At 38.1% G+C, this 20,884-nt stretch overlaps 2 protein-coding genes across 7 annotated transcripts in view; one reads left to right on the forward strand and one right to left on the reverse strand.

The window, feature by feature from the left end:
* SLC25A27 (solute carrier family 25 member 27) overlaps window positions 1-3,097 on the reverse strand; it is a 29,481-nt gene extending 26,384 nt beyond the window's left edge. For 2 of the 5 annotated variants that reach the window (XR_004924144.2, XM_036113764.2), the window contains exons 1-2: window positions 2,701-3,080; window positions 2-193 (exon numbers count right to left, since the gene is read on the reverse strand). Coding sequence is in view for 4 of the 5 variants with exons in the window: in XM_036113764.2 (XP_035969657.1) it covers window positions 2-193; window positions 2,701-2,806 (298 nt within the window). In the remaining variant the exon portion in view is untranslated. Of the gene's footprint in view, window position 1; window positions 194-1,137; window positions 1,176-2,700 lie in introns of all 5 variants that reach the window. The other 3 variants (XM_078055274.1, XM_036113881.2, XM_036113608.2) reach the window with 3 other exon arrangements.
* A 191-nt stretch (window positions 3,098-3,288) lies between these two features.
* Window positions 3,289-20,884, forward strand: part of CYP39A1 (cytochrome P450 family 39 subfamily A member 1) — an 87,344-nt gene continuing 69,748 nt past the window's right edge. The window contains exons 1-3 of one of the 2 annotated variants that reach the window (XM_036112962.2): window positions 3,289-3,629; window positions 17,641-17,776; window positions 20,255-20,429. In XM_036112962.2, the coding sequence (XP_035968855.2) occupies window positions 3,453-3,629; window positions 17,641-17,776; window positions 20,255-20,429 (488 nt within the window). In that variant the 5' untranslated portion in view covers window positions 3,289-3,452. The remainder of the gene's footprint in view (window positions 3,630-17,640; window positions 17,777-20,254; window positions 20,430-20,884) is intronic. The other variant, XM_036113036.2, reaches the window with a different exon arrangement.

Raw genomic sequence — 20,884 nt, forward strand, 5'->3', positions numbered from 1 at the left:
CCTATGTGTCTGTAAATGGCAGGTGTCACTCCTTGCCAAAGCTTTAGAAAGCCTTCTTCTTGAATAATCCCTAGGGCTGTGCGTACCATGCCCCTATAGGGAGCAGATTCTCTTGCACTGTCTCCCAACCGAGCAAGGGCAGCTTCTCCTTGCATTTGGAGTCGAGTTTTTGTGAGATCGAGGGGAAAGGTTGCTAATAAAAAAACAAAATGAGGGGGAAACCCATAACATTCAGAGAAACAAACAAAAATTCTAAAATTCTAAAGTCACAGGACTAATATTTTAGTCACCACAAGATCAGTGATTCTCAAATTTTAGAATACATCAGAATTAGTTAGAGAAATTGTTAAAAATTATTTCCTAGCCCCATGCCTATGGATTCTGAGTAGGTTGATGGGGGTTTAGAAATCATTCGATTCTTATGCACTCCCAAATTTAAGAATCACTGTCCCAAAGCACCCCCACCCCCAGATCATCAGGAAAAAAAAAAAGTGACAAGACTTGGGTTCTTTTTACTCAGAAATTTCAGCCTAAAATCTACGTTAGTCCTTAATTTTTGCTTTCCAATGGGAATAATTTCAGATATCCATATTCTGTGATGCTCCTTTGACTGCACCCATGATTAAGACCCAATATGACTTTTAGAATACTATACTAATTCTGATAGGTTCATAATAAGTGCAGGTGAAGCTGCATTCTGTAATTTCATAGGTGATATTCACTGATCTGAAGTTTGAGATATAGAAAATGTAATATAAAGTTTATACAAGGGCAGCATGCTCAATATACTTTCAATTAAGGCATATATTGAGTTGTTTTTCCAGTACTGAGTTTTATGTGTGGCCTCCTCATGAGGACCAATTGTACTTGAAAAGTTTTTTTCTAACGATTATATTTTGAATTCAAGAATACATTTTACCTTGAAACAGTGAAGCTAACTGGCCCACATTAGGAAGATCAAGCTCATAACTTTATACTCATAATGTCCCGAATAACTGAAGTAATCAGATTCAGGTAAGTTCATGAACATTATTGACATTACATGAGTCTTTTCAATGACCACCACCTGATAGAAAATCATAGTTATGCTTTTTCCAAGAGAAATCAGAGTAGGGGGAAGAGAATATTAAATCTTACCACTGGTCTTTGGAAAAAATATCTTGCTGATAGTTCCCCTAAAACAGAAGTAGTTTGCATGTAGAGAATTTAAACAATGCCTTATTAACATACGAACCCTGAAAAAACTATATAGGTTCTTCTATATTAACATGGGTTATGCCTCTCAAAATAATTCTGGTTTCCTTACTGGTTACTTAAATAATGTTTCAGGTTCTGATCCTAAAGTGTTTTGTACTCAAAACCATCCCATATTTTGATTTCCTAACTTCCATCCCCAGCCCCCACACCATTCTCCACAAACCTTTAACAAAAGGAATGTTTCTTTGCCATTGGTCACAGGGGGAAACATCAGGTTAAAAAAAAAAAGCTGGAAATATTTAATTCAGCAATCTGATTTTAAATTTTTTTTGAAAAAAGTTGAATTGTATTTCAGTAAAAACAGTGAATAACAGAAATTTTTCCCATCAGCTTTAAGAGAAGAGAAAGAGAAAAAATAGAGGGTCCAAAGGGCAAGAGTAGAAGAGCACAAAGGGCAAAACAATGGATCCTGTGCTGGCTGTGCTGGAAATACAAAATAAGTTAATTTTAGATGAGGACAAAGTAACATTTTCTAATGATAACACACCAAAGCTGTTGCTTGTTTTGTTTTTCAACAGGCAAGAAAATGAAAGGGTAATCTTAAAATGCACAGTGAAGGCTTCACAGGGAACACGCAGGCACTCTGCTCACAAAATCATTGGAAGGAACACCACGTGCTCATGCAAGGGCATCATAATTCTCCCTAGGTGGGCTCGAGTTTTCTCTGACTTGCTTATGCATAGGTAACTATCGGTCCTCTATGTTCTTACGATATTTAATGCTTTCATTATAATCAGTAGCACACTGTAACTGTCTGTCACTGCATGTCTCCCCACCCGCCTGTAAGAAAGGTCAGGGCTGAGTCTTTTAAGCACTATCACCACAGTCTAATATTGTAGTAATTACAACAATGTTGCAATTAATAGGTGCCCCGCCTTGGATTTCACATTTATATATTATCTACTTCTCAGACTCCTGAAACGTAGACACAGTATAGATGAGTTAAGCTCAAGGAGGACAACTGGCAGATGTTGAGAAGATGCTCAGTAAGTGACAGGTTAATAACTTAAGTCCTACGAGTCCACAAAAGATAATGACATGGTGAGGCTATGTAAGAATATAAACCAGAGAGATTGTTTCAATAAGGATGAAGAGTGGACTGTGTTTTTAAAAGGTCATCCTCACAGATGGGAAAATGATTCCTATAGAGGAATGACAGCTCTTGCAGCTTCCAAGCGTAGACATTCAGACACAATAGCACACCTCTGCGGGAGACGGAATTGGAAGGAAAAGACCTTAGTGACCTCCAGTGCCGCGTCGTCGCAAAGCCAGCCTTGTCCCCGCCCTGCCACAACGGCCAGGCAGGTGTGCAAGAAGAGGGCGCAACCGAGCGGGCCGCACACCCCGGGGGGCCGAAGCCGCCCGCCGGTGCCCTCACCCCCCACCCCCAGCGCGGCACCTCGACGAGTCGCGGGGGAGGCCCAGGCGGGGGCGGCCGGGTACCTAGCTCGGCCACGGTAGCCGCGCAGCCTGACAGGAGGAACTTGCTCGCTCGGGGCCATCTCTGGGCAAGCGGCAAAAGCCTCTCCTCATCCTCTGGAACCGACATTCAGCAGCAAGACGGGACGACAATATACCCCTTCTGGCCGGCGCCCAGCGCCGCGGCTGGCCTGCCACTCTGCCAGGGCCGCCCGTCCTCAACCGGCGAGTGGTGGAGCGGGGACCATTTCCCTCGCTCGGCTCAGCCAGCCGGCCTCGCGAACCTACAGCTTTCCTCGCAGCCCCGGGCTGGAGAGCTCCACAGAACTGAGAGCTGAACAACAACGCGAAGCCCACGAGGCTTCTGGGAAATGTAGTCCCCCGGACTGCGCGCCTCTTGGGCGCCATTCTCTGATTGGCCGTGAGCGAGGCTTACTCGGCGCCGCCAGCCCCGGTCTCCATGGCAACAGAGCAAGTTCTCCTCCCGCCTTCCACCCCTCGGCACCCGCACCAGTTTGGTCCAGCCCCTGCGTTGGGTCCAGCGTGGCCGGGTCTGGCAAGACTAGTGGAGGTGGGAGGAGGGAGCGATGATGCAGAAGTCATCTAAAAATTGGGGCGGGGAAAGGAGGCTACAGTTAGGAAGGCAAACAAACTGCGGAAGTTGTAGCAGACAAGTTGGGAGGTCCGGTAGGTGCCCCCTCCCAACAGGGAATGAGCCAGTGCCACGGCGGCAGGACTTTTCCCTTTTCTGATTCTGGAAGGTGCTAGACAAAAACATGGAACTAATTTCCCCAACAGTGATTATAATCCTAGGTTGCGTTGCTCTTTTATTATTCCTTCAGTGGAAGAATTTGCGTGGACCCCCGTGCATAAGGGGCTGGATTCCTTGGATTGGAGCTGGATTTGAGTTTGGGAAAGCCCCTCTAGAATTTATAGAGAAAGCAAGAATCAAGGTATGTGGCCTTAGCAGGTGGGGTTTCCGGAGGAGGTAATGTTTTCTTTTTTATTTTCTTTTATTGGATCTCAAATGCAACATTAAAACACAGGCAACATACCTGCTGTCCACAGACGATCATTCCTCAGCTATCAACAGCTAAACCTTATGCAAGTTTTTTCGAAAGAAATGGATTTTTATTGGTTATTAATAGATTTTTATCAGCTTGTAGCTTCCTTTTTGGAAGTAGGTATTAATTTATAAATGCTAGTTACTTCATCGTAGTTTAAAAGTCCTAAAGGTACACATATTAACTAAACACTTGGCAATAATTCGGAAAGACAAAAATGAAATACGGTTAATTTAAATTTATGAAAACGTGTAATAAATTAGTATCCTAACTGAATTTAACACCAGGCTGCTGTAAAAATTACTTGCAAACTTAGTCTTCACAAATTTAGCCCGCACTGTATTTTCAGCTGGTGTTATTATTTGATGATGATGAGATCCATTTTCACTGCATACTAAGGAGATTAGTAAGTTGTTGTAGTAGATGTTTTTGTCCTTAAAATAGCTTTCAAATATAGTGTATCTTTCAAAAATAGTATGTAAGTTACGGCCAACTTTTTTCCTTTATTTCAACGAATGCTTCAGTGTACATTCCCGTGTGTGTTGTGGGGTTGTGCTTTTGGCACTTATCCAATTGTTTCCTCAGAATAAATTCCTAAAAGTGGAATTGCCTAGTCCAATGACATGAACATTTAAATTGTTCATGTTATTGTGTCACTCTTGCAAAAGAATGTAACAATATACAACTTTTCTTGATCTTTGAGTGTAGGGGATTGCCTAGTTCCTCATATTCTGGCCCACACTAGGTGCCATAAGTATTGGGAGTTTGATATAGGAAAAATGTTATATTTTAAAGGAATATTTCTTTGTCTCCCATAGCCTTCCTTAGTCATGATTTTGATACATTTTAAGGAACGTTATTTACAAGCATGTCTCAGAAGGTCAAGCAAGGTCAAAAAGATTATTCTGTTTGCTTCTAAAAGGTTTGTAGTTTTCCATTTTACGTTTAGGTCTGTGATCCATTTTGAGGGTTTTTTTTTTTTTGGTTTTGTTTTGATTTGGGTTTTTTTGTATGGTAAAAGTAAGGGGTGAGGTTAATTTTTTCCCCATCTTGATGTCCAGTTGTTCCAATATCACATCCTGAAGGACTGTCCTTCCTTCATTGATCGCCTTTGCAGCTTTTTAAAAATTAATTGGCCATATATATGTAGATCTATTTCTAGCCTTTCTATCCTAGTCCATTGATTATATACCCACTCCTTTGTTAATACTACACTGTCTTAAATACTCTAGTTTTATAGTAAGTCTTTAAATCAGGCAGTGAAAGTTCTCCATATTTCTCTGTAATTGACTTGCCATTCAAGATTATTTGCATTTTATCTAAGTTTTAGAACTGGCTTGTCAATATCTATCATAAAGACTGCTAGAATTATGAATGTAAGTTTGTTAAATCTATCGAAAAATTGGGGGAGAATTGACTTCATAACAATAGTAAGTCTTCAAATCTATGACTGCTGTGTATCTCTCCATTTATTTAGCTATATAATTTCTTTCAGAAGTGTTCTGTAGTTTTTGTGATGTGGTCTTGCCTGTGGTTGTTAACTATTTTATATTTTGAGGCTATTGTAAATAAGATTGCTTTTACTTTTGTTTTCCACTCGTATCCTGTTGAAACATAAAAAATACAATCTGTTTTCTGTATATTAACTTTATACCTTGTGACTTTATGCTAAATTCAGTTGATTACTTCTAGTAGTTACTTCGGAGATGCTTTAGGATTTTTATACATAAAACAATATGTCTTGTAAACAGATAAATTTACTTCCTTTTTTCTGATCTTGATGCTTTTTATTTCTTTTTTCTGTATTGTAATCAGTAGGATTTCTAGTATATTGATGAATGGAAGTGGTGAGAGTAGACAAGCTTGTCTTTTTCCTACTATTAGGGGAAATTGTTCGGTATTTCACCATTAAGTGTGATATTAACTGTAGATTTTTCAAAGGTGCCTATTTCAGTCCTGACCTTCGGCCCACACACAGAATTCATAGATGCCACCAAAGAAATAAATAGTGACTTATTATCTGTTCATGTCCATCGTTTCCCAGCTGCCAGTGAAATCCTTATTTCACCTGATTCTACCTCATCGTACACAGAAACAGAAGCATCTGCATTTGTTTTAAAAGTTGCAAAGTATTCCCTGAATCACAGTTTACCTAAACAGTGACTTAATGATTGACATAGTTTGTTTCCCATATTTTGCAGTTATAAATATTGTAGGAACAAGTGTCATTTCTATGTGTGAAAATGTATCAATAGAATGAATTATCAGATTCAAAGTATAAATGCATTTATAATTTAGAGTGAAATAGGAAACGTTTTGAGTGTGTTGAGCAGAGGAATGATGGGCTCTGATTTAAATCTTAAAGGTTCACTTTGGCTGCTCTGTTAAAAACAGGAATGCAAGAACAAAAGAAAGAAGATAAGTTGAAGGTTATTGCAATAATCCAAACTTAAGATCATTGTGGTTTCGGAGACTGTGGTTTCAACCATGGTGATGGCAGTGGAAATTTGGGAAGTGGCTGGATATATTTTGAAGGTGGAAGCAGCAGGATTTACTGGCAAGTTGCATGTGGTGTGTAAAAGAATGAAAAGGGCCCAAGATGACTCCAAGAAGTTTGGCTTGAGTAGCTAGAAAATGAGATTTGCTGTCAAGTGAAACAGCCACAAATACAAGAACTTACTGGAAGGGAAGAAGTTATCAGAAGTTCCACTTTAGCTATGTTGGAGTTTGATAAAAAATAAAATAAAATAATTAAAATTTTAAAAATTAAAAAAAAGGTATGGTGAGATATGTTGGAGTTTGGGATGTTGATATCCAAGTGGGAATACTGAGTTAAGCAGCTGGATAAATAAATTTGGAGCTTGCAAAAGATGTCCACTGATGCATAGTTTCAGTCTCTTCTACCTATCTTCTATAGCTGTCATTTCCCCTGAAATTCTTTTCATATATTTATTTCTATTTAATTTTTTTTTTCACATTTCTATACTCTCTTTTCCTTAGATTCTTTATTTCCTGTGGGTTATAGTATCCCTTGTGCTTCTCATCATTGTCATCTCTCTTTCTCTTTTTTAAGATTTTATTTATTCATTTATTTGAGAGAGAGAGAGAGAGAGCACGCATGAGTGGGAGTGGAGGAGAGTGAGAAGAAAAGAAAGAATCAGACTCACCACTGAGCATGGAGCCCAAAGCGATGCAGGGCTCCATACAAGGACCCTGAGATCATGACCTGAGCCGAAACCCAATTGGACACTTAACCAACTGAGCCACCCAGGCACCCCAGTCATTGTTATCTTTTATTCAAAAATGTCTTTATTGTTTCTTTCTTTCCTGCGTTCCTTTATGTCCTAATTTTCCTCTATTGTCTAGCTGCTTCTTTCATGGCTTCTTATATTTCTTCTTTGCTTATTTCCTTTGCAGTTGCAATTATTACATTAATTTTTTTAATTCCAAAAATAATTTTACATTACAGTTTTTTTTTTTTTCCTTCTTTTATCCATGGACATCTTTTTGTATTACAGGTTTTAGGTACCCCATGGAGGAATGTTTCTGGTGAGTTACTTCATCTATAAGGAAGTTCTGCTCTCCTTTTTTTTTTTTTTTTTAGAATTTTTCTTGTAGTACTGAATTTTTCCTTTTTTGTTTAACTGTATTTTAAGGAGTTGAGTTGTCTCGGACCAAGGAGGTTTTGCTTGGGGGCAGTTGCCTTCCAGGTTTCTTAACCTTTTATCCTCCCTTGCTACAGGGAGAATATAGTGTCTCTATGCACCCATGGCTCTGCTTTTAGGATATAATCTTGCAGATTTGAGCTCTCACTGCCTTTCTTCAATAGCTGCTGCTAATAAAAGAGGCGACCCGTCTTCCCAGGTGTACTTTTCACTTTTAGAGGATAGTGCTTCCTGGAGCCCACTTTCTGTGTTATCTTTTGCTACCCCCCTCAATATCCATGGCCTGTTTATCTTAGCCCATCTCATAGTGGTTCCAACTCTGTATATTTCCTTCTCATATCTCAGAGTGTATATTTCTGAGCTTTTCCATTGTTGAGCCCCCTGCACATCCCTTTTTCTTTCCCACCATGCTGTGATAGGTTCTAAGAGCAGAACTGAGGAGTTCTGTTGGAGTTTGGGATGTTGATATCCAAGTGGTATCCAAGTGGATGTTGATATCCAGGGGCAGACTGTTGTAGTTAGTAGATTTTCTTCTTATTGTCTAGCTCAATATGTTGCTTGTGCACCTATGTTTCATTCTCCTTGTGGCTCTGTGTGATTTCCAGGAAAGAAGTGGAACAATTCAGAAAGAAGTTGCCATAATGTCACTACCAAAATTGGAAGTCAATCTTCTTAAAAATTAGTTGTTTTTTTTTTTTTTTCAGATAGGTCCATATTCTAAAGTCATGAACATATATACAATGAAAGGTCTTCCTCTCATCTCTGTCCTCTAGCTGTCTATCTTCTCTTCCAACAAGAATATTTCCATTCTCTTGTATAACTTTCAGAGATATACTGTGAATGAAAAAAAAAATGAATTAGGAATGTTTGCTTCTGAAAAGATGGGGTAGTTGTACTTTCCCCATCCCTCCCACTAAGTGCAGCTAAATCATAATTGAACGTTATACATAAAACAAACATAAGAAGATTCTCAAAGGTGGGGAGGGGAAGGCAGGCAGCTAGGGACCATGGGATCTGATGAACAATATGGCACTGAATTTCCTTGATTTTTTTCTGCTTCACATATCTAGATTGGACTCTAGAAAAGCCAGCAACCTGGAGATGCCTGTGGGCACAGATAAAAAAATAAGCCTCAAGACAAGCCTAATCTCTCTAGGTAAAGGGCCAGGAAAGGAGCAGCCTAGCAAGACAGAAAACTTTTAGACTGCAACTGCTCCAGGCAAACACCACAGGAAAAAATTATGGCATCACCTCAGTCAGCAAGTGCCAAGTGAAAAAGGCTATCCCTAAATCCTGGCCAGGCTGTAATGAAGTAACCCTCCTCCTCCTAGTAGGGGTGGTGTCAAAGGAGGTGTAGAGGAGGGTCATGACTTTCCATACTGTTCAGCAATAATGAGGCCATCCCCACTGCAGTGTTAATGGAGACCACTCCAAGAGCACAGGCCATACCACCAATGAGCAATAACAAGGAGTCCCCTCCTACTCACTGGAATGGTGACCCATGAGCCTTAGAAGATGGGTCAGGAATTTCACTACCACTTAGCAAGAAAGAGGCTACTCCTCAAACACCTTCTCACCTCCAGGCCAGTGGAGGTCGTGTGGGAGCAATAATGAGGAATCCCTTCTTATCCCAGCCAGAGTGATACAAGAAGAACCTAGTAGGGAGACTTGCTTTCACCCTCAACCAGCAGGAACAAGGAGTCCTCTCCCCATGCTGAGTGATAAACCTAAATTTCTATCCCCCTATGTGGCAATAATGAGGTGGCATTCCCCTTCTCACACCAGAATAATGCCAAAAGAAGCCTGGAAAAAAGATGAGTTAAATAAAATGCAGTGTCATAACATAATATCCAAAATATCCAGATTTTAGTAGAAAATCACTCCTCATACCAAAAACCAGGAAGATTTCAACTTAAATAAGAAGAAACAATCAACAGATGACAGAGATACTAGAATTATCTGACAAGGATCTTAAGGCAGCCATAATAAAAATGCTTCAACAAGCAATTGTAAGCATGCTTTAAACAAATGAAAAAAATAGAAACAGAAAGTCTGTAAAGAAATAGTACATACAAAGAAGAAACATGGAAATTTTAGAACTGAAAAATACAATAACTAAAAAAGAAAAAAAAACTCTCAGTGGATGGGTACAACAGCACAATGGAGAAGAGTGAAAAGAATCAGTGAACTTCAACATAGGTCAATAAAAATTGCCAAATATGAAAAACAAAGAGAAAATAGACTGAAAAAAAAAATGAGCAGAACTTCAGGGACTGTAAAAGACCTAACATGTCATCAGAGTCCTAAAAACAGAAAAGAAAGAGGGTGAGTCTGAAAAAGTATTTGTAGACAGTAGGGCTGAAAATTTCCCAAATGTGGCAACAGACATGAACCTACAGATTCAAAAAGCTAAGCTAATCCCAAACAGGATAAACCCAAGGAAGTCCACAGCAAGACAAATGACAGACAAACTTCTGAAAACTAAAGACAAATATAATTCTTAAAAGCAGCAAAAGACAAATGGAATTTTATCATAGTGGGGAATGAAACTGGAATTATAGCAGATTCTTCATCAGAAACCATGGAGACCAGGAGGAATGGCATACCAATTTTCAAGTGCTCAAGGAAAAGAACTGTCAACCTAGAATCCTATCTCCAGCAAAAAATATCCCTTAGGAATTGAGGAGCCAAGGCATTCTCAGTTGAAGGAAAACTAAGAGAATTTTCTTCTAGAAGACCTACTATCCTAAACAAATGACTAGAAGTAGTTCTCTAAACAGAAAGGGACGAATGAAAGAAGAAATCTGGACATCAGGAAGGACACAGTAAACAGAAGATATGTAAATGCAATAGACTTTTTTCTCCTTTTGTGATTTCTAAATTATGTTTGGTGGCTGAAGCAAAAATTATAACACTGCTTGATATTGTCCTAGGTGTATGTATTACATTACAAATGGGAGAGGATAAAGTGATATAAAGGGAGATTCACTTGAAATGGTAAAATGTCCACACTATGCAGCCCTTGTGGAAGACAGGACGGAGGCTCCTCAAAAAGTTAAAAATAGAACTACCCTACTATCCAGTGATTGCACTACTGGCTATTTACCCCCAAAATACAAAAACTAATTCAAAGGGATGCATGCACCCCAATGTTTATTGCAATATATTTACAATAGCCAAGATATGGGAGCAGCCCAAGTGTCCATTCACAGATGAATGGGTAAAGAACATATGGTATATATATATATATATATAATGGGATATTATTCAACCATAAAAAAAGAATGAAATCTTGCCATTTGCAACAACATGGATGGAGCTAAAGAGTATAAGGCTAGGCAAAATAAGTCAGTCAGAGCAAGACAAATACCATATTATTTCATTCATATGTGGAATTTAAGAAACAAAACGAACAAACAAAGGGGAAAAAAAGGAGAGATAGAGACAAACCAAGGAATAGAGTCTCAAGTATTGAGGACAAACTGATGGTTACCAGAGGGGAGGTGGGTGGGGGAAGGGTGAAATAAGTGGATTAAAGAGTCACTTATGAGCACTAAGTAATGTGTAGAAATGTTGAATCACTACATTGTACACCTGAAACTAATATAACACTGTATGTTAACCATGCTGGAATTAAAATTAAAAACTTCAAAAAGTGGCTGTATCAATTGACTATGATAAGTTATGTATATATACTGTAGTAGCAGGAGTAATCACTAAAAAATTCTACACAAAAAGGTCCACTTAAAAATACTACAGATAAGTCAATGGAATTCTAAACAATGTTCAACTAACACACAGGAAAGCAGATAAAACAGAAAAACAAAAACCAGGGAGAACAGAAAAATACAAATAAAATAACAGAGACTTAAACCCTAATATATCAATAATTTAAGCTATGAATGATATAAATATAATTATTAAAAGATAGATATTTGCAAAATGGATTAAAAATGGTGCAACTATATGATGTATAATAGAAACTCACTTCAAATACAATGAGATAAGCAGGTGAAAAACAAGATTATGGAAAAAGATATATTGTGCAAGCATTATTCAAAAGAAAGTAGGAGTGGCTATGTTAATAGCAGAAAAAGTACCTTCAGAGCAAAGAAAATTACCAGAGACAGAGGGGGACATTATAAAATGATAAAGGGGTCAATATGCCACAAAGAGTTAGCAATTCTAAATGTGTATGCACCAAATTACAGAGCTGTGAATTATGTGAAACAAAAACTAGAACTGAAAGAAGAAACAGACAAATCTACAGTTATAATTAGACATTTCAACAACCTGAACAATGCGTAGAACAGCTAGATAGAAAATCAGCTAGAATATAAAAGACCACCAATCAAAAAAGATCTAATGAATATGTGTAGAACATTCTACTTAACAAAGGAGGTTATGTATTCTCTTCAAGTGCCTATGGGATATGACAAGATAGACCATATTCAGGGCCATAGACCCCCACAAAATTTAAAAGAATTTGAATCATACAATGTATTCTCTGTCTACAATGGAATGAAACTAGAAATCAATAACAGGAAATGCTCCAAACACTTGGAAACAAACAACATATTTCTAAATAATCTATGAATTGAAGGGACAGTCTCAAGGGAAATAAAAAATTATGCTGAATTGAAAGAAAATAAAAATGCAACCTATCAGAATTTGTGGGACACAGCTAAAGCAGTGCTGAGAGAGAAATTATTATCACTAAATATTTTCATTATAAAAGAGCATAAGTGTGAAATGAACAAAGCTTCTCTGTCAACCCCCTCCCCACAAAAGAGCAAAGTAAACCCCAAACTAGAAAAAGGAAGGAAATATTAACAGAAATCAATGTAAGTGAAAACAAAAAAATACAGAAAAAATCAGTGAAAGAAAGAGCCAATTCTTTGAAAAGATCAATAACTTTGAAAGACCTCATACAAGAAAAAGAAAAAAAAGACACCATTATTAATGGCAGGAATAAAATAGGGCATAGCATTGAAGACATCAAAAGGATGATAAGGGAACACTATATGCAACCCTACACATAGAAATTTGACAACTTAGATGAAAAGGACCTAATTCCCCCCCCAAAACGCAAACTACCACAACTATTAAGTATGAAATAGATAATTTGAATAGCCCTATATTTGTTAGGAAATTGGGTTCATAATTTTAAAACTCCCAAAAAAGAAATCTTAAGGCCCAGATTGTTTCACTGGAGAATTATGCCAAATGTTTAAAGAAGAATTAACATCAATTGTATAAACAATCTCCAGAAAATAGAAAAGTTTATTTTATGAAGCTAGGATCATCCTGATACCAAACCAGATAAAGACAGCACAAAAGAAGAAAGCTGCGGATCAGTATTCCTTATGAATACAGATGCAAAAGTCCTCAACAAAATATCAGCAAATAAAATCCAGCAATATATAAAAGGAATTATAGATCCCATGACTCCATGGGTCTCTTCCAGGGATTTAAGACTGGTCCAATATATGAAAATCAGTTAGTGCAAGCCACCATATTAACAGGTGAGAGAAGAAAAGGCACATGGACATATTGATTTGTACAGAAAAAGCATTTGACAAAATACCACACCCATTCATGAGTTTTAAAAATTATCAGAAAAGTAGTACTAGAGGCTTGCTCAACTTATTAAAGAACATCTACAAAAATTTTACAGCTAACCTCAATCTTTTTTGTTTTAAAGATTTTATTTATTTATTTGACAGGGAAAGATACAGTGAGAGAAGGAACACAAGCAGGGGGAGTGGGAGAGGGAGAAGCAGGCTTCCCGTGGAGCAGGGAGCCCAATGCGGGGCTCGATCCCAGGACCCTGGGATCAGGACCTGAGCGAAGGTAGATGCCTAATGACTGAGCCACCCAGGTGCCCCTCAATCTTAATGGTGAAAGAATAAATGCTTCATCTCTGATTGTAAACAAAGCAGGGATGTCTACTGCCACCATTTTTATTTCACATAATGCTGGAAGTTCTGGTGAGTACAATTAAGCAAGAAAAAAAAAAATCATATGGAAATGTCTCTATTTGCAGATGATGTGATTGTTTACTTAGAAAATCTCAAGGAATCTACAAAAAATCTCCTGGAATTAATCAGTAAATTCAGCAAGATCACAGAATATAAAGTCAACATACAAAAATCAATTGTATCGCAACATACTAACAATGAACATGTGCAAATGGTAGTTAAAAATACAATACCATTTATAGTCACTCAAAAAGAGAAAGAAATATTTAGGTGTAAATCTAATAAAACATGTATAGAACTTTATGATGAAAACTAGAAAACCTTGATGAAAGAAATGGAAGAACTTAATGAAGAGACATACCATGTTCATGGATTGGAAAAGACAACATAGTAAAGATGTCAATTCTCCTTAAATTGACATACAAGTTTAATGCAAATTCTATCAAATTTCCGGTAAGGTGTAGATATAGACAAGATTATTAATAATCCATATGTAAAGGCAAAAGAACTAGAATAGCTAAAACAAGTTTAAAAAGAATAAAATGGGAAGAGTCACTGTACTCAGTTTCAAGACTCATTACATAGCTACAGTAATCAAGATTATGCGGGTGGAGGGATAGATACAGAGATCGATGAAACAGAGTTGAGAACCCAGGAATAGACACACTAAATGTCCAATAGATTTTAGACAAACGTGCAAAAGCAATTTATGAAATAAAAGTAACCTTTTCAACAAATGGCAGTGAAGCAGTTAGACACCAATAAACCAAAACCAAAACCAAAACAAAATGAACCTTGACCTAAGTCTTGAGTCGTATATAAAAATTAATTCAAAATAGATCACAGACTTTTATGTGAAACATAACACTATAAAATTTTTAGAAAAAAATAAGGAGACTGTTCTTAATCTGGGGCTGAAGAATAGTTCTTAGACTGAACACCAAAACCACAATCCATAAAAACAAAAACTGACAAATGGGACCTCATGAAAATTACAAGATTTTGCTCTGTGAAAGACCCTGTTAGGACACTGGGAAGACAAGCTGTAGACAGAGAGAAAATATTTGCAAGCCACATATCCAATGAGAGACTGCTATCTAGAATATGGAAAGAACTCTCTGCACTCAACATTTAAAGAACCCCAACAAGTCAACTGAAGAAATGGCAAATGACATGAACAAGTTCCTGAAAAGGATATAAAGCTGGCAAATGAACACATGAAAAGATATTCAACATCATTAGCCAGTTGAGGATATGCAAATGAAAACCACAATGAGATATCACTACACACCTATCAGAATGGCTAAATAAAAAAGAGTGACAGCGCTCAGATGTTAGTAAGGACAGAGAGAAACTGGATCATTCATAGATTGCTGGCGAAAATGTCAAGTGGGACAACTACTCTGGAAAGCACTTTGGCAGTTCTTTTTAAACAAGGAAGCACACAGATGCCAGCAATTCCACTTCTAGAGAAATGAAAACATGCGTTCACACAAAAACCTGTGCACTGATGTTTGTAGCAACCTTATTTGTAATAGTCCTAAACTGAAAAGAATACAAACATTCTTCAACCATGTTTAAACAAGCTGTAGTACATCCATACTATGGAATACTACTCAGAAATGTAAAGGAATGAATTATTGATACATACAGCAGCCTGGGTGGATCTCAGATGTTTATGCCAAGTGAAAAAAAGCCAATCCGCTGAAGTTTCCATTATTCCAAATATTCATCTTTTCATCTTCTATTTGTATACAATTGATTCTATTTGTATATCATTCCTGAAATTCAGTATTATAAATAAACTGGAGAACGGGTTAGTAGTTGTCAAGGGTAACCAAAGAGGTGGCGGTGAGAGTAAAATGGGTGTGACTATAAAAAGGCAACTTGAGTCATCTTCGTGGTGATGGATATATTCTGTACTTTGACTTCATCACTATCAGTGGCCTACGATAGTTTTGCAACATGTTTATACTAGGGGAAACAGAGTAATGCATACATGGGGTTGCTCTGTATTATTTCTTATAATTGCACATTAGTCTATTGTTATCTCAAAATAAAATGCTCATGAAACAACACACAAGCACCATTTCTACAACATACTGTATGCACTTGCCTTTGCTTCATAACATCCAGACATTGCACAAAGGAGGACAAAAGCCAAGCAAGTAAGACAGATACACCCTCACTGCCATAGAATTTATAACATCGGACATGATCATTTGTACAGTGCACTTTTGCCATAAGTTATTTTAAATACCTTGCATCAGCAGTTATGTCAGTTCTTCAGTGTGTTTGAACTTGGCTGTTCTACACTGTGGTCCAGGTACCTATATGTGTTACATAGGCCACTTTCCTAATGGAAAGTTAAGAATTCTTATTTGTACAAAACTTAAAACAGTAGAAATTATTCATCTTCTAAATATTGATTAGCAAGTAATTGTAGATAAGTAATACTGGAAAGTCATGCAGACGTCTGGATCACCAGTGTAAGAAAATGAGACTTCACTGTTTGGTGGCTTCATGGTTTTCATGCCCACAGTTGCCTGATGGAGCCCAACAATGGGTTGTAGGAATGATCATGTGCCATTTCAGGGGCACCTAGAAATGACTGCAATGTTGGAGTAGTGACAAGCATAATGTTCTGAAATACTTACAGTAACTGTAACAGGATATGAAGGTATGGGTGACTGCTCCAAGAACGTACATGTTGGATGTGGTAGTGTAAAGTTAGTGCCAACACAGGAGGAAATGAGAAGGAGGGGTTGGAAGGAAGATGTTTGTTATACTCACGGGTCTGAGAGGGGGGCCTCTGCAGGCCATGCAGGGCCACAGGGAGAAGCACTGGTATCAGTCAGGAGGCAGAAGATAACAGCCAGAGGAAAGCCTGTGCCTGAGCCTTTACTGGGGCTTCCTCAGGAAAGGCGAAGCAGGGCAGGGAAAACAATTTAGGATTGGCTACTTCGAATAATTCTTTTGGGCTTTGGGCTATACAGGTGGTTTCGGGTTGCCTGGTACCTGGCCTTGGAATGATTTTGGGCAGGGGAAATACTGGTGTGTGACATAAGATAAGGAAGTAGATGGGGATATAGACTGAAGATTGGTTGGTTTGCATGTGAAAGGTATGCTTCTGGCTGGCTGAACCCTTCGCTCTCTCCAAGAAGTGGCTAGCCCTGGGAGGGCAGTCTCCACCCAGTAGTGAAGCCTCCCAATAAAGTCATGGACTTCCTGGAATCAAACTCAGGACTAGCGTGTGTTTGTAGGCTGCTGGTAATCTCATAGAGGGCACATCTGATGATGTGGGATGACAGGAGGCATAGACATAGAATGAAGAGAAGGCAAGAACGTAGAATCCATAACAAAAGTGAGGGAGCACTGGCATTTCACAGGGGCAGGACCTCTCATCTGTGCTAACCTGGGGTGAGGCACAGAGAATGGGTACAAATGTGTATCTTTGCAAGATTTGGTGGTAAGAAGTTGTGAGTGCTTTTACTTGATTGCCTGAGTTTCCTAGTGAGTTAGAAAGCAGGAACGGTAGGTATCTCAGAGTGGAGAGGGTTGGGCAGGTATCCAGGGGAAATAGTAATTTTGGAAAGTGAGAAAGTGAACACATTAGAGAGCTTTTTAGGATTGCAGGACATTGTTGAGTGACCACAGATTTAAGTCAGCTGTTTTGTATCTTTTTCTTAGACAAAACTGAGCTAGAGTTGCTCGTAACCCTACTGATATCTGGAAAACAATGTTTAAATATCACTGTTTGACATAATTTCTAATAATTATTTCTAGGGGCGCCTGGGTGACTCAGTTGGTTGGGTGACTCCTTCGGCTCAGGTCATGATCCTGGAGTCCCGGGATCGAGTCCCACATTGGGCTCCCTGTTTAATGGGGAGTCTGCTTCTCCTTCTGACCCTCCCCCCTCTTGTGCTCTCTCTCTCTCTCTCTCTCTCATTCTCTCTCTCAAATAAATAAATAAAATCTTTAAAAAAAATTATTATTTCTAATTATTATTTCCTACTACAAGAAAGGAAGTTTCAAATAACGATCAAAATGAAGGTTAAGTATTAGGACAGAATAAATTATGATTTGTATAATTTAGATTTGGCTGAATCCAGCAAAATTTATAATTAATTATCATACATAATCATAATAATTTGTATCTTGACTATAACTTCAGCATTAGGGTTCTTGCATAATCCATGGCCCAGTAACTTATTAGAAATCCTTACTAATATCTGTATTTGTGTTATCTTTCAGTATGGACCAGTATTTACAGTCTTTGTTATGGGCACCCGTATGACCTTTGTTACTGAAGAAGAGGGAATTAATGTGTTTCTAAAATCCAAAGAAGTAAATTTTGAACTAGCAGTGCAAAAGCCCGTCTATCGTACAGGTAAAGAATATTTTCAGATAGTTTGTTTGAAATACAACATCGGAGTCCAAGAGTAGCTTTGTTAACAATCATATCCTCGCTCCTCTATCAAGAATGTTGACAGCCCCTTCCTTATTTTACTCTTTAAAATCAGGATGGAAGGTAGAAAGAGTATCTGATGAGTTTGGTCATTGAAAAACAAATTATTGGCAGCCTCATGTAAGTCTTAATTAGATGTGGGTAAGAGATGAGGTTACCCCACTGCTGTTTACTTTGGAAAATATTTGGAATCTGTATCCTGTTACAGCTCCCAAGAAGTCCTTCACTCTGTTCTGCTGCTGTGTAGACAATGCTTCACAGGCTATAGCTCTTGGCTTGATCACATGTTGCTACTCTGTTCACTGACAGTAGAATTCCACTGCTTAGTACGCCCTTTACTGTGGCATTTCCTGACACATTCCATAGGGCTATTAAGGTAAGTTGGGCTTGGCCTCATGTAATTGGTGGCCTTTTGTTCTCCCTTGTCAGAGACTGCTGGATTGTATTTGTCAGCAAGCTTCTGGTGTAACTGTCCATTTTATTTCTTCCCAGGCTGCAAACATGCGGTGCTGAGGCCATTTGTCCTCCTAAGAATGGGGAGCTGTTTCATTTTGGTGCCCGATTCTTTCTCTGCTTCCCTGATGTCTATGCTTGCTTCTGTTGTCTATGGCTTCTTTCTCTTGGTTTCCTTTTTGGCTTCTTTCTTAGGTTCCTCTTCATGTAGCCTCTCATGCATCTCTTGCCATTAAAACAAAACAAAACAAAATTTAAAAGCTGTCAGTGACCAAGAACATGATGGTTATTTCTTCTTGTCCGCATGAAGATCACAACATGTTGGTTAAATTCTTTGACTATTTAGTGCTTCTCGGTATTTAAACTATGGAATTCCAGATCAAAGAATATAAATATTTTGAAGTCTGAAGGCTCTTGATCTGTAAGTTCACATATCCCTCCAGAAAAATATGCCAACTTACTCACTGATCAGGGATGCATGGAAATGATCAAGTTTTTTCACCTCTGCCTCCTCTGGGGATTTTCATGTTTAAATATTTCTATTTTAATAGACAAAATATGTTAATATGTGCTCTTGAGCCAGCCTCCCAGTCCTCTCATATATCCCCCTACTAAGGAGAAGATGTATGTTTGGGAAATCGAAACATTATTTTTATTTTTATTTATTTATTTATTTATTTTGGAGATTTAATTTTACATTTTTTTATTATGCTATATTAATCTCATACATTACATCATTAGTTTTTGATGTAGTGTTCCATGCATTGTTTGTGTATAACACCCAGTGCTCCATTCAGTACGTGCCCTCTTTAATACCCATTACCAGGCTAACCCATCCCCCTACCCCCTCCCCTCTAGAACCCTCAGTTTGTTTCTCAGAGTCCATAGTCTCTCATGGTTCGTCTCCCCCTCTGATTTCCCTCCCTTCATTTTTCCCTTCCTACTATCTTCTTTTTTTTTTAACATATAATGTATTATTTGTTTCAGAGGTACAGCTCTGTGATTCATCAGTCTTACACAATTCACAGCGCTCACCATAGAGCATACCCTCCCCAATGTCTATCACCCAGCCACCCCATCCCTCCCATCCCCCACCACTCCAGCAACCCTCAGTTTGTTTCCTGAGATTAAGAATTATTTTTAATTAACTTATACAAAATGTAACCTACACATAATAGGCTGACGAACTAGAAAACTAAAAACTATTTTTTGTAAAAGTTACTTTACAGACAATAAGACAGGATTAAAGAAAAATACAAAAGAATGAGTTTAAAAACTCATACTCTTACTAACCGAACTCAAGCAGTAGTGTGTATCATGGAAGGAATGTGAACACTAATACAAAGGAAGTAATGGAGCCAAAGCTCCTCATGGGGTTAGGAAGTGTAGACACTTGAAGGAGAAATCGAAGTTAGCAGAAGAAATGTGTGGCTTGTAGTTGTGGGTGTGTGGGAATGGGGTGAAGTTGGTCAAGGAGAGAGTGTTTTGAGCAGATAGAATGTCTAATAAAAGTACTGAGGAAATATAAATATAAATATTGGAAATATCATGCTGTACCTGAGATACAAATTTGTGGGGAGAAAGGTCTGGAAATATCACTGGAGAACTAGAAAGATGGTGGAAGGCCTTGTGTAAACTTTGTTAAGGGTAGGAAGCCAATGAAAGCTTTTAAATGTGGAAATAAAAATCACCAGATTTGTGTTTCCCAGAGGGAGGCCCTCCTGATCACCCATTTGTAGATCACCCCTGAACGTGAATTTCCCTACAGACTTTTACTATCTCATGGGATAGGTTGAATCTTTGCCTCCTTTTACTTGCAGGAGGTGATTTTATGTACTGGGAAGACTTTGGCTCCAGTCCCTACTGACCAAGTAGTAGTATAGGTAGATTGACTGTTTGCTTCAAGGAGTTGTTGCTTCTTTTGAAAATAGTTTTCTCTGTTTATAGCATCAATTCCAAAGAATACTTTTTTAACACTGCATGAAAAACTTTATATCATGATGAAAGGGAAAATAGGGACTTTCAACCTATATCAACTCACTGGACAACTGACTGAAGAATTAAATGAGCAACTGGAGAACTTAGGCACTCATGGGACGATGGAGCTGAACAACTTAGTAAGGTAAATAGATGCATTAGTATTATTTGATCTTGTTGGTTTTTGTTTTGGGAGGTTTTTTGGAATAAAAAACTTTGAAGCCTGTGCATTGAACTTTAAAAATTATCTGGTGGATTAATGAAGTCTATCTAGCTAGGTAATTAAGAGATTATATTAATCTTTTACATTTTAATTAATGGAGCAATTTTTCATTAGCACTCCAATTTTAAGGTGAGCCAATACAATCATTTTAATACATTTACAGTAATTTCTCCTCAGTTATTCCATGCCATGTAGAATGTACCTACCTAGAGGGGATGCTGAGTGACAGGTGAGACAGGGAAGGGTGCTGGAGGGAGTCAAGTGGCCTCAGCCATGTTCTGAAGCTTTCTGGCAAAGGTAAGGGCTGGGCCTAGGAACCTTGAGAAAAATTCTTCCAACGCATAAGGAGATTTGGTAAATTGAAGTTACCAGTTAGG

This window comes from Halichoerus grypus, chromosome 9 (assembly GCF_964656455.1).
Source record: "Halichoerus grypus chromosome 9, mHalGry1.hap1.1, whole genome shotgun sequence".
NCBI lineage: Eukaryota > Metazoa > Chordata > Mammalia > Carnivora > Phocidae > Halichoerus > Halichoerus grypus.